Source organism: Pelophylax lessonae, assembly GCF_965119305.1.
Source record: "Pelophylax lessonae genome assembly, chromosome: 11".
Classification (NCBI taxonomy): domain Eukaryota; kingdom Metazoa; phylum Chordata; class Amphibia; order Anura; family Ranidae; genus Pelophylax; species Pelophylax lessonae.
Window position 1 is genome coordinate 61480198 of NC_138778.1, and position 14074 is coordinate 61494271.

General features: G+C 42.3%; 1 protein-coding gene across 1 annotated transcript in view; it reads left to right on the plus strand.

The window, feature by feature from the left end:
- Positions 1 to 5905: 5905 nt before the first annotated feature.
- The window catches only part of LOC309567363 (uncharacterized protein), a gene marked incomplete at its 3' end in the record, with an annotated part of 48289 nt that continues 40120 nt past the window's right edge, over positions 5906 to 14074 (plus strand). The window contains exon 1 of the mRNA XM_082272777.1: positions 5906 to 5980. Coding sequence (XP_082128903.1) covers positions 5914 to 5980 — 67 coding nt within the window. The 5' untranslated portion in view covers positions 5906 to 5913. The remainder of the gene's footprint in view (positions 5981 to 14074) is intronic.

Below are 14074 nucleotides of genomic sequence, written 5' to 3' on the forward strand. Positions count from 1 at the left end.
AAAACTTGTCTGATAGCATGACCACTAATTTGGAACTGTCCCCAGACAGTCCTACTCCTTCGCAGAGATTCCAGAATTGAAGAGGAGAAAAGCCTGCACACACACCAGTTTAGCAGAGCAGCAGCATGGGTTGGGACCACTTCCTGTCCACTTCCTGCACTTCTCTGTACCATGTGACCAGTCACATGGTCGGTCTGCTGACCTCTCTAGGGTCCCTCTACTGGGCCGGAACTAGCCACTACCCTAGAAAGAAATCATAGAGAAAATGTTGCTGAAGACATACATCTGTTTCCTGTGCTCTGTTTCTATGGCCTTAGACCAGTGTCTTAACAGTAAGTAAAAGTTTTCCTTTGTTTTTCACAATGTTTCCATTGCAATATATATGCTGTACTTTAGGGGATAAGCCTTCAGTAAACTTGCTATAATGTATTTTAGTGATGAAAATATAAAAAAAAAAAAACATAAAAGGCACAAGACTGAATTTACAAACCTTGTTAAAAGAAAACAAATCTGTTTTAAGAATTTTTTTAGAGCATGTAACAATTAACAGACACCTCACATGTAAAATAATGCATCTCAGTGTCTAAAAAGACCCAAAATGGATCACAAAAGAATCAATGCCAGGCTATTTTACACTGGCTGAAGGAGAATGACACAGCCTGTGGCTGGCAGACATCCCCCCACACCATGTTATTGCCGAAAAATATAAAGATTTAATTTCAAATATATATTCGTTTGACAATTTCAAATAGTTTATTGATTTTATTTTTACTGTTTCTTAAAGGCTGTTTTTATTTTGAACAAGCGAGTAACAGAGGACTAGAAGCTCCTCCTGCCACTGTTTGTTTTATTAAAGAGGGGCTGGGAAAGAGCTAAGTCATGTGACAGCTGTATGTTAATTAGGAAAAAAAAGGTACTTTTTTCAAATTAAAATAATTACAGTGCCACATCCATATTCAGAAAGAGAAGGGATAATGTAAATAAGCAGTGTGTGTTTAGTATCACTTTAACCACTTCAGCCCCGGAAGGCTTTTCCCCCTTAACCACTTGCCGACCGCCGCAAGTATATATACTGCGGCGGTCAGCCCCCTGCAGGCAAAGTGAGGTACCGGTACGTCACTAGCCTGTGAGCCATTAGGGGGCGAGTGCGCACCGCCAGAGGCGCGCTCCCGCCCCCCACGCGAGTGACTGGCGGACCCGATGTCCGCCGGTCACTCGCGATCGTCAGTTACAAAGGGAGAAAGGCAGGCAGCTAGTGTAAACAAAGCCGCCTGTCACTCTCCCTTGTTCAACAGCAGAGATCTAACGGTCCTGCTATGTAGGACCATAGATCTCTGCTGTTACACACACAGCCACATCCCTGCACAGTTAGAATCACGCCCCTAGGGACACACTTAACCCCTCCTTCTCAAATAAAGTTAACCCCTTCCCTGCCAGTGTCATTTTTACAGTAACAGTGCATATGTATAGCACTTTAAATTTCCAAAGTAAAATCCATCCGTATTGTAAGATATCGTAGAGGGGGGTGTGTATGACACATCTGCATTGTAAACGTATTGGTCCAATGGGAGATTTTATTTTTCTACCATTTAAAATTTTTGAAAAAATATCAGTTTGTGGCCTACGGGAGATATTAAGGGCTCTGTATCTTTAAAATTCCACATTTAAATCCCACTGTATTGTAAGATACAGTGGGTACGGAAAGTATTCAGACCCCCTTAAATTTTTCACTCTTTGTTAAATTGCAGCCATTTGCTAAAATCATTTAAGTTCATCCTTCTTCCTCATGAATGTACACATAGCACCCCATACTGACAGAAAAACACAGAATTGTTGACATTGTTGCAGATTTATTAAAAAAGAAAAACTGAAATATCACATGGTCCTTCAGACCCTTTGCTCAGTATTTAGTAGAAGCCCCCTTTTGATCTAATACAGCCAGGAGTCTTTTTGGGAAAGATGCAACAAGTCTTTCACACCTGGATTTGGGGATCCTCTGCCATTCCTCCTTGCATATCCTCTCCAGTTCTGTCAGGTTGGATGGTAAACGTTGGTGGACAGCCATTTTTAGGTCTCTCCAGAGATGCTCAATTGGGTTTAAATCAGGGCTCTGGCTGGGCCATTCAAGAACAGTCACGGAGTTGTTGTGAAGCCACTCCTTTGTTATTTTAACTGTGTGCTTAGGGTCATTGTCTTGTTGGAAGGTAAACCTTCGGCCCAGTCTGAGGTCCAGAGCACTCTGGAGAAGGTTTTTGTCCAAGATATCCCTGTACTTGGCCGCATTCATCTTTCCCTCGATTGCAACCAGTCGTCCTGTCCCTGCAGCTGAAAAACACCCCCACAGCATGATGCTGCCACCACCATGCTTCACTGTTGGAACTGTAATGGACAGGTGATGAGCAGTGCCTGGTTTTCTCCACACATACCGCTTAGAATTAAGGCCAAAAAGTTCTATTTTGGTCTCATCAGACCAGAGAATCTTATTTCTCACCATCTTGGAGTCCTTCAGGTGTTTTTTAGCAAACTCCATGCGGGCTTTCATGTGTCTTACACTGAGGAGAGGCTTCCGTCGGGCCACTCTGCCATAAAGCCCCGACTGGTGGAGGGCTGCAGTGATGGTTGACTTTCTACAACTTTCTCCCATCTCCTGACTGCATCTCTGGAGCTCAGCCACAGTGATCTTTGGGTTCTTCTTTACCTCTCTCACCAAGGCTCTTCTCCCCCGATAGCTAAGTTTGGCTGGATGGCCAGCTCTAGGAAGGGTTCTGGTCGTCCCAAACGTCTTCCATTTGAGGATTATGGAGGCCACTGTGCTCTTAGGAACCTTAAGTGCAGCAGAAATCTTTTTGTAACCTTGGCCAGATCTGTGCCTTGCCACAATTCTGTCTCTGAGCTCTTCAGGCAGTTCCTTTGACCTCATGATTCTCATTTGCTCTGACATGCATTGTGATCTGGAAGGTCTTATATAGACAGGTGTGTGGCTTTCCTAATCAAGTCCAATCAGTATAATCAAACACAGCTGGACTCAAATGAAGGTGTAGAACCATCTCAAGGATGATCAGAAGAAATGAAAAGCACCTGAGTTAAATATATGAGTGTCACAGCAAAGGGTCTGAATACTTAGGACCATGTGATATTTCAGTTTTTCTTTTTTGATAAATCTGCAACAATGTCAACAATTCTGTGTTTTTCCGTCAATATGGGGAGCTGTGTGTACATTCATGAGGAAGAAGAATGAACTTAAATGATTTTAGCAAATGGCTACAATATAACAAAGAGTGAAAAATTTAAGGGGGTCTGAATACTTTCCGTACCTACTGTATGGTAGAGGGGGTGTGTATGACACATCTGCATTGTAAACTTATTGGTCCAATGGAAGATTTTATTTCTGACCCATTTTGAAGTATTGCGAAAATGTCAGTTTGTAGCCAAAGGGGTGATATTTGGGTGTGGGTATCTTTAAATTTCCACAGTAAAATCCCACCATATTGTAAGATATCGTAGCGAGGGGTGTGTATGAAACATCTGCATTGTAAATGTATTGGTCCAATGGGAGAATTCATGTCTTATCCATTTTGCAGTATTGCGAAAATGTCAGTTTGTAGCCTAAGGGGTGATATTTGGGGCTCTGTATCTTTCAATTTCCACAGTAAAATCCAACTGTATTGTAAGATATCGCAGAGGGGGGTGTGTATGATACATCTGCATTGTAAACGTATTGGTCCAATGGGAGATTTTATGTCTGATCCATTTTGAAGAATTGCGAAAATGTTAGTTTGCAGTCAGTGGGTTGATATTTAAGGCTCTGTATCTTTACATTTCCACAGTAAAATCCCATCGTATTGTAAGAGATGGTAGAGAGGGATGTGTATGACACATCTGCATTGTAAACATATTGGTCCAATGGAAGATTTTATTTATTTCCCATTTATAATTTTTGAAAAAATGTCAGTTTGTAGCCTAAGGGGTGATATTTGGGGCTCTGTATCTTTTAACTTCCACAGTAAAATCCCACTGTATTGTAAGATATCATACAGAGGGGTGTGTATAACACATCTGCATTGTAATCGTATTGGTCTAATGGGATATTTCCTTTCTGACCCATTTTGAAGTATTGCGAAAATGTCAGTTTGTAGTCAATCGTTTGATATTTGGGGCTCTGTATCTTTAAATTTCCATAGTAAGATCCATCCGTATTGTAAGATATTGAAGAGGGGGTTGTGTATGACACATCTGCATTGTAAACGTATTGGTCCAATAGATTTTATTTTTCTACCATTTAACATTTTTGAAAAAATGTCAGTTTTTAGTCAATGGATTGATATTTGGGGCTCTGTATCTTTAAATTTCCACAGTACAATCCCACCGTATTGTAAGATATAGTAGAGGGGGGTGTGTATGACACACCTGCATAGTAAACGTATTGGTCCAATGGGAGATTTTATGTCTGATACATTTGGAAGAATTTAGAAAATGTCAGTTTGTAGCCAAAGGGGTAATATTTGGGGCTCTGTATCTTTAAATTTCCATTGTAAAATCCCACCGTATTGTAAGATATCATAGAGATGGGGTGTGTATGACACATCTGCATTGTAAATGTGTTGGTCCAATGGAAGATTTTTTTTATTTCCCATTTAAAATTTTTGAAAAAATGTCAGTTTGTAGCCTAAGGGGTTTTATTTGGGGCTCTGTATCTTTAAATTTCCACAGTATAATCCAACTGTATTGTACGATATGGTAGAGGGGGGTGTGTATGACACATCTGCATTGTAAACGTATTGGTCCAATGGGAGATTTCCTTTCTGACCCATTTTGAAGTATTGCGAAAATGTCAGTTTGTAGTCAATCGTTTGATATTTGGGGCACTGTATCTTTAAATTTCCACAGTAAAATCCAACCATATTGTAAGATATCGTAGAGGGGGGTGCGTATGACTCATCTGCATTGTAAACATATTGGTTCAACGGGAGATTTTATTTCTGACCCATTTTGAAATATTGCGAAAATGTCAATTTATAGCCAAAGGGGTGATATTTGGGTGTCTGTAGCTTTAAATTCCCACAGTAAAATCCCACCGTATTGTAAGATATGGTAGAGGGGGGTGTGTATGACACATCTGTGTAATAATTATTTTGTAGGTTACAATCTGCTGTGTATTGTGTCAAATAATGTTTCCGTCTACAATTTCCAACACAAAAAAACTTGTCTCCCCAGACAGTCCTACTCCTTGGCAGAGATTCCAGAATTGAAGCAGAGAAAAGCCTGCACACACACCAGTTTAGCAGAGCAGCAGCATGGGTTGGGACCACTTCCTGTCCACTTCCTGTGTAACGTGAGATTTACCTACCCCGTGAGAAAAACCTACCCTCGTCACTTCCGGGCAGGAAAAGCTGAGCAGCGCAGCAGTGCGCATGCTCAGAGCTCCGGATACCTGATGGAAAAACTGAGAAGCTGACTAGTGCGCATGCGCACTAGTATGGAAATATGTCGGTGTACCGTGAAGAAAACCTACCCACGCGGCGGTTCCATAAAACAGCTGTGCAGCAGTCTTCTCCGCTCCTGTCCCGGTCACTTCCCTGCTCTCGGCAAGTAAATATAAAAGCGGCTGTCGGCTCCGTGATGTATGTTTTCATACACCCGCCGCCGCTTTTATATTTACTTGCCGATAGCAGGGAAGTGACAGGGACAGGAGCGGAGATTATTCATATTGCTGCACAGCTGTTTTAATGTAACCGCTGCGTTACATACAGTGCCGAGAACCGGAAGTGACGAGGGGTAGGTTTTTCTCACGGGTAGGTAATTCTCACGGAACACCTGCACTTCTCTGTACCATGTGACCAAACAGTCACATGCCTGCTGACCTCTCTAGGGTCCTTCTACTGGGCAAGAACTATCATAAAAATCATAGAGAAAATGTTGCTGAAGACATACATCTGTTTCCTGTGCTCTGTCACTATGGCCTTAGACCAGTGTCTTAACAGTAAGTAAAACTTTGTTTTTCACCATGTTCTATTGCAATATATATGCTGTACTTTAGGGGATAAGCCTTCAGTAAACTTGCTATAATGTATTTTAGTGATGAAAATATAAAAAAAAAAACATAAAAGGCACAAGACTGAATTTACAAACCTTGTTAAAAGAAAACAAATCTGTTTTAAGAATTTTTTTAGAGCATGTAACAATTAACAGACACCTCACATGTAAAATAATGCATCTCAGTGTCTAAAAAAGACCCAAAATGGATCACAAAAGAATCGATGCCAGGCTATTTTACACTGGCTGGAGGGGCATGACACAGCCTGTGGCTGGCAGAAATCCCCCCACACCATGTTATTGCCAAAAAATATAAAGATTTAATTTCAAATATATATTCGTTTGACAATTTCAAATAGTTTATTGATTTTATTTTTACTGTTTCTTAAAGGCTGTTTTTATTTTTATTTTGAACAAGCCAATAACAGAGGACTAGAAGCTCCTCCTGCCACTGTTAGTTTTATTAAAGAGGAAGTAAAGTAAAAAAAAAAAAAACGAGAAAAAAAAAGCCCTGTAAAGAGAAAGGCATAATGAGCTAGTATGCATCGCATACTAGCTCATTATGTAGTACTTACCTTGAAACGAAGCCCCCGCCGTACCGCCACCTCAGCGACAGGACGGCGACATGTCCTGCCATCCCGCTTCCGGGTTCGCGTCCTCCGGCCATCTGATTGGCCGGAGGCGCGATTACATCACTCCCGCGCATGCGCGCGGGAGCCGCCGTTCACGGCACTGAGCTCTGAAGGAACGGCACGGGTGGCCGTTCCCTCAGAGCGCCTGCGCCGATGACGTCATCGGCAGTTTGCGCTGTAAATATCTCCTAAACGGTGCAAGTTTGGGAGATATTTATAGCACCTATAGGTAAGCCTTAATATACAAGAGGGTTTACAACCTCTTTAAAGAGGGGCTGTGAAAGAGCTAAGTCATGTGACAGCTGTATGTTAATTAGGAAAAAAAGTACTTTTTTAAAATTAAAATAAATAAATAATTATAAATTAATTATAATAATTAATTTTAATAATTTATAATTATAATTATAAATAAATTAAAATAATTACAGTGCCACATCCATATTCAGAAAGATAAGGGATAATGTAAATAAGCAGTGTGTGTTTAGTATCACTTTAACCACTTCAGCCCCGGAAGGCTTTTCCCCCTTAACCACTTGCCGACCGCTGCAAGTATATATACTGCGGCGGTCAGCCCCGTGCAGGCAAAGTGAGGTACCGGTACCAATAGGGGGCGAGCGCGCCCCGCCGGAGGCGCGCTCCCGCGCGAGTGACCGGCGGACCCGATGTCCGCCGGTCACTCGCGATCGTCAGTTACAGAGGGAGAAAGGCAGGCAGCTAGTGTAAACAAAGCCGCCTGTCACTCTCCCTTGTTCAACAGCAGAGATCTAACGGTCCTGCTATGTAGGACCGTAGATCTCTGCTGTTACACACACAGCCACATCCCTGCACAGTAAGAAGCATGCCCCTAGGGACACACTTAACCCCTCCTTCTCAAATAAAGTTAACACCTTCCCTGCCAGTGTCATTTTTACAGTAACAGTGCATATGTATAGCACTGATTACTGTAGTAATGTCACTGGTACCCCCAAAAGTGTCAAAAATGTCAGTCAAGGGTCCGATCTGTCCGCCGCAATATCGCAGTCCCGCAAAATCACAGATCGCCGCCATTACTCGTTAAAAAAAAACACCAAAAAATGACAGAAATCTTTCCCTTAGTTAGTAAACGCAATAACTTTTGCGCAAACCAATCAAAATACGCTTATTGCGATTTTTTCACCAAACATAGGTAGCAGAAAACAAATTGGCCAAAAATGTTAAAAAATTTTGATTTTTAAATTTTTTTTTTTTTTGGAATTTCATATAAAAAAATTTGAAAAATATTGTTATTTTTTAAAAATTTACGCTCTTTTTTTGTTTATAGCGCATGATCAAAAAATTGCACAGGTGATCAAATACCACCAAAAGAAAGCTCTGTTTGTGGGAAAAAAAGGACGTCAATTAGTTTAGGTACAGCGTCGCACGACCGCGCAATTGTCCGTTAAATTCACGCAGTGCCGAATCGCAAAATAGGGCCTGGTCAGGAAGGGGGTAAAATCTTCCGGGGCTTAAGTGGTTAATGACCAGGCCCTATTTTGCGATTCGGCAGTGCGTTACTTTGACCGACAACTGCACGATCGTGCAACGCTGTACCCAAACAAAATCAATGTCCTTTTTTTTCCCCCACAAATAGAGCTTTTCTTTTGGTGGTATTTGGTCACTTTTTTTTTTTTGCACTATAAACAAAAGAGCGACAATTGTGAAAAAAAAAAAAAAAAAAACAATATTTTTCACATTCTGCTATAGGACATTCGGAAAAAAAGAAATTGAAAAATCAAAATTGTTTAACATTTTAGGCCAATTTGTTTTCTGCTACATATTTTTGGTAAAAAAATCGCAATAAGCGTATTTTGATTGGTTTGTGCAAAATGTATCACGTCTACTAACTACGGGAAACATTTATGTCATTTTTATTGAGGTTTTTTTTTTTTTTTACTAGTAATGGTGGTGATCTGCAATTTTTCGTGGGGCTGCGACGTTGCGGCGGATAGATCAGAACCCTAACTGACACTTTTGGGGGGTACCAGTGACATTACTACAGTAATCAGTGCTAAAAATGCCATTGGCAGGGAAGGGGTTAACTCTGGGGGGTGATCAAAGGGGTTAATGTATGCCTCTATGCTTACTAACTGGGTGTGGGGGGGGGGGGATCTGTTACAGGCACAGACAGATCACAGTTTCAGCTTAGCTGAAACTCCACATCTGTCCCTGACTGTCTCACAGAAGATCCGCCTGCATTGTTTACATAAGCAGGCGGTTCTTCTCTGCGTTTACCGGACGATCGGGGGAGGAAGGCGGCAATCGCCGCCTCTCTTTCCGCGGGCCGCCTCCCGCTGTGTCCAAACACAGCGGAAGCGTGGCGGCGCGCACGCGCCACCGAAGCCCCATCGCCCTCCAGTCATGTAGTACTATGTGACTGGACCCAGGGGAGCCACACTGCTGCAGTAATATTACTGTGGGCGGTCGGCAAGCGGTTAATCTCATCACACAGGCAGTTTGGTTCCAGGGTGTAGCATCTTCCCTAAGCAGACTGGGATTTTTTTTTAGAGCTCTTTGCTCAGACCTGCTTCAGCTGAACTTGTTAACCCCTCAGAGAGCCAAGAAAGCTCACTACACAACACAAAAAGAAAAACTGTAAATTGCTTGCGGGCCAGTTCACATCAGAATGTGGTGTAGAAAACCTGCGTTCCGTGCACGTTTCCCACACTGCATTCAAAACGCATTGCAGTTGTGATCTGCATCAGGTGTCAATGTTAATTCAATGACATCGCAAACACAGTGCATTTGCCTGCACTGGATGACATGGTACAGTAGTAGTTGTTTGCATTTTGTAAAGTAGTGCATGCACTACTTTTGGTGCGGATTCAAATGAATGAGCTGAAATCACACTGCAATCGGATCGCATGTGAATAATATATGAACGCACAGCGCATTTCCTGTGTGATTCATGGTGTGAACTAGCCCTGGATCTGAGGCAAATATATCTCCCATCCTGGACACAACCAGAAGTTTTTTCTGGCCTCCTGTCACTTGATTTACTAACTTTTGTTTAGACTTGCAGTTGGGGGGAAAATGCACAGTTGAGCTGCATTTTTGCCAACTTCCCCCACTTAAGCTGCAATAGACAGCGAAGGGGGGTGTTTACATGTCTCAGCTGCCATGCTTTGCTTCAAGCCTGTGGCAAAGTTGACCCAACTTGTAGCTACACATTCAAATCAAGAGCAAAGCGCCGCAGATGCCCCACAACAACATGAAATGTGGTTATACTAACTAGACCTTCCGTTATACTTTATCCTAAATGTCCAGTTGCCATTATATGGCTAGCTGCGGGCTCAGGGAGGTAACGTGTTTCTCCACATTTGGGGATCATAATGTAATCTTACACTGGACTAGAGTTGTTTCCTAGTGTTTGCACGAATACCTATGTAGGTAGAAGTCACTCGTTTGGTAATCCCTCTGGAGTTATTCTTCTTACACTGAAATGAGCGGTGTAATATCTCGTCCACTCTGGCACACCCTTTACACAAAGATACCAAACTAATTTAAAAATGGCCTTGAGTTTATTGAAGGTAAAAGACAAGGTTATACAACTATAATCGCAACCTTATAACTATTTACTACCATGAAATGCAGGCACAAAACAGACTGGAGATGTATAGAGATTTTTTTTTTCTACGGATGGTGACTGGGCCCAGATTCCACCATGTTTTTAACGTGACTTGTTACAGGACCACAGGGCCAAAACAGAGCTAATAGAAGAATGTGGGGGAAAAAAAAACTTCAGGGAGCCAAGCTACTCAGGGATGGTCCTGCTAACTCCAAGTTGCCTACTTTGATATATATCTATCTATCTCTCTATCTCAAATGTGTAGCACCCTACAAGAAGGTAGGTGCTAGGTAAAGTGTAGTAGGCCTTGTCTGCCTATCAGCAGGGCCATGATTTTCAGCTAGGTTGTCATGGTTCCCAGGTGTGGCTGTTGAGACTGGGGAGTCTCCCCACTGTGCTCAATGAGAGGGCTCTCAATGGGCAGTGGAGGAAACAAAGCCAATGGCCCACCCAGGCTTTTATCTACCCCAGAAAGGCAGATTCTGCCGCACAGCTTTCTGGGAGTGGGTATAAGTTTGAGGGGAAGCACATGACGCAGCGTCTTTGGCGGGAAGCAGAGTCCCAGGAGGGAGGGTACAACTGTCTGTCCTCCTGTCAAGAGGAATCGGGTGTCCCAGGCAGCTTGCCTTAAGGGACAGAGGGCTGAGCTGAGCTGCAGAGGGGATCCGGTGTGCTGAGGACCAGCGGAACTGAGAGGGGTCGAGTTTCAGGAAAGCATTCCCAGTTCATGAGTACTGAAAACTGCCCCTGAGGGGTCTGCCTAGTGAGAGGGGACTGGAGTGGTCCCCTCTCACTAGGCAGACCCCTCAGGGGCAGTTTGCAGTACTCATGAACTGGGAATGTTTTCCTGAAACTCGACCCCTCTGTTTGCTGGTCCTCAGCACACCGGATCCGCTCTGCAGCTCAGCTCAGCCCTCTGTCCCTTCAGGCAAGCCGCCTGAGGGATCCAGGAGCTAGCTAAGTGGTGCAGGAGCAAAGTAAAAGGGGGTGCCAGTTTTTGACCCTGTAAAGTAAAGGGGATGCCAGTGGTTGGGCCCTGAAGTATTCAGTGTACAGTGGAAGTGTACAGTGTTGAGAGTTGCAGCAGTGTTACTAAAAGGCTACCTTAGTCAGGAAGGACTGGTGGAAGCAGTCAAGGACTTTTGAGCTAACCAGAGTGTCAGAAGTCAGTCTACTGTACAGTACAAGCAAGTCAGTGATTTCAAGCCCCAGCAAGCTTTGGTCAGCATTCAGCCGGCGTCAAGTCAGCGCTGAAAGGCATTTTTCTCTCAAGTGTCCCAATTTGTACCTAGTTGAGCCAGAGGAGAATCCCACTCATTCCCTTCTCCCATCCCCATATTAAAAAAAAACAAAAAACAAACCAAAGATGCCGGACTGTTCTTTGATCTCACACTTGGGCAATCAGCTTAAATGTGCTGTTGGTGTTACCGGTGACCATGACAATAAAATAAATAGTGAAACAAGTGCCAGGATTTAAAATAAGAGGACATTGTCCCCAAAATGTAATCCTTCTTTTTTTTTTTTTTTTGCTAGCTTAGGAGGGGAATTTTGTGAAGTGGTGAATCCTGGTTAGGTCCGTCAATCCTTCTAAAGGTGTTTTTAAAGCGACACTTAATAAAAAGAACAAGCACTGATAGGTGAAGATAATTTGAAACAAGCTCAAATGGGAGGAGAGAGTAGGATGAATTCTGTATCTATTGGATGTCCTAAAACCTGTGATATAGCAGTATGTTTGTTTCTGTAATTTGTGAAAAATTGGTTTGACTCTCACTAATTCTTGTTTTTGATGGAGGAGGGACCCCTTTCAGCTTTATAGCTCTATAAACTCCAGATAGACTGACCTGATGTATGAGGTATGCTGAGGGACCTCCAGGTCTACACTGAGATACAGTATATAGACTGTAAGTGTTTTGCAAGACTTGCCTTGACTCACTGAGAAGTCACTATAATTGGCTGGAGTCCTCATCTTAATCACTGAGAGGCACCTACAGAAATATACTACCTAATTCCCCTCAAGAAATTACCAACGGCTACACCTCTTTGTAATGGTAGCCACGAGTGAAGCTAACAATTTACCCTGGGATTTGTGCTGACTATTCAAGATGGCTGCAGTTCTATTTTTCTGAGGTAATGGTGGCCAGAAGTGAAACTGTAAGCTTTGTTGATTGTTAAAGATGGCTGTGGTCCTCTCCCTGGTGGCTGTGGGTGAAGACTGACATTTTCTCTAAACATATGCTGACTGTTACAGATGGCAACCATCCTCTCTTTGAGGGAATAGTGCCCGAGGGTGAGACTGACAGCTTCCATACTTAAATCCTGCAGCTTGCCCGAGACCTACACTCATATATTAATCAGTATCAGATTGTTGGTCCCGGCTACTTCTCAGCAATTGAGTCGACTGTGCTGTTGAGTCGATTGTGCTGCAGGACAGGTAAATCCACCAGGCTCGGTGCTCAGATTCCTGCTTCCTTCCTCTTCTTTGGTCTATCTACCAATACCCAGAGCTTTCTCTAGGTGTTCCTCCTCATTGCTTTTCTCCTTCCCCTTTGCCACAAAGCTTTTTGGGTGTTGTAGTTTCCTTTCCACAGCTGTGTCATGTGATTCCATGTACCAAAACAATATTTCCCATCCTCCTTTGTTCGACAGCATCTCCTTCTTGCTAATCAATGATAGCCAATGTGGGAGCATTATAAAGTGTCTATAGAGGCTGTGTTAATAGTCACACTGGGATTTCTTGTCCCACTAACCACCTTACAAAGCCCATTTCGCCCCTTTTTTTCTTAAACACCTTCCTGTCCAATCTATAGTACAATGATGGCCAGATTGTTGTTCTGGGAGGACGTCATATGATGTCCTCCCAGAACGCACCTCTCGTGAGGTCCCAGGGCCACGCAGCAATCTGTCCTGTGGACACAGCCGATGACTGATCAGTGTACCAGCCCACTGCCAGTACCATGTGATCACTGTGACCCATCACAGCAGATCACATGACAATTGTAAACAATGAATGGCTTCCTTTCATGCCATCCATTGTATACAATTGTGTTGCTAGCTCTGATTGGTCACAGTGATCACATGGTACAGACAGGGCCAATCACTGCCCATATTTGCCATGTGATTAGCTTTGGCCAATCACAGCTAATTACACCAAACAAACAGTAAAAATGGTTGCTTATACCAATGAAATTCATTGCTATAAGCAATCATAATGCATTAAAAAAATAAATCACTTCCACAGAGTAGCACAGTGTTTCTATGGTGACACTGTATTGCTCTGGTCACAGAATGTTAGAAAAAAAAGGAAAAAAAAAAGTAATAGAAAATAAATGTTTTTAAAAGTTATAATTTTTTTTTTTAATTTTGCATATTGTCACCAGTCAGTGTCCCTGATCACCAACACAACTGTTATATGATAATGCTGAACTGAACTGATAATAGTATTAAAAAAAAAAAAAAGCACGATTTTTTTTTCTTTTTCTTATTTCTTTATTTTACAAATAATTGTGACAAAAAATGACAACTTTAAAAAACTCACCATGCCTCTTACTGAAGACCCTGGAATGTCTACTTTCCAAAAAGGGGTAATTTGAGGGTATTTGTACTGTCCTGACATTTTAGGGCCTCAAGAAATGAGCTAGTGTGTCAGTACATCAATTAAAAATCAGCCAAAAATCTGAGGATAGAGGCACCACATCCCAGGAATACACAAAATATTTATAAAGACAGAGATGGGATTTTTAAGGTGCCAACAAAATTATATACCATAATTTAGTTAAAAAAAAAACAAAATGTTATTTGATAGTGTGTGTACAATGACTTCATTTCA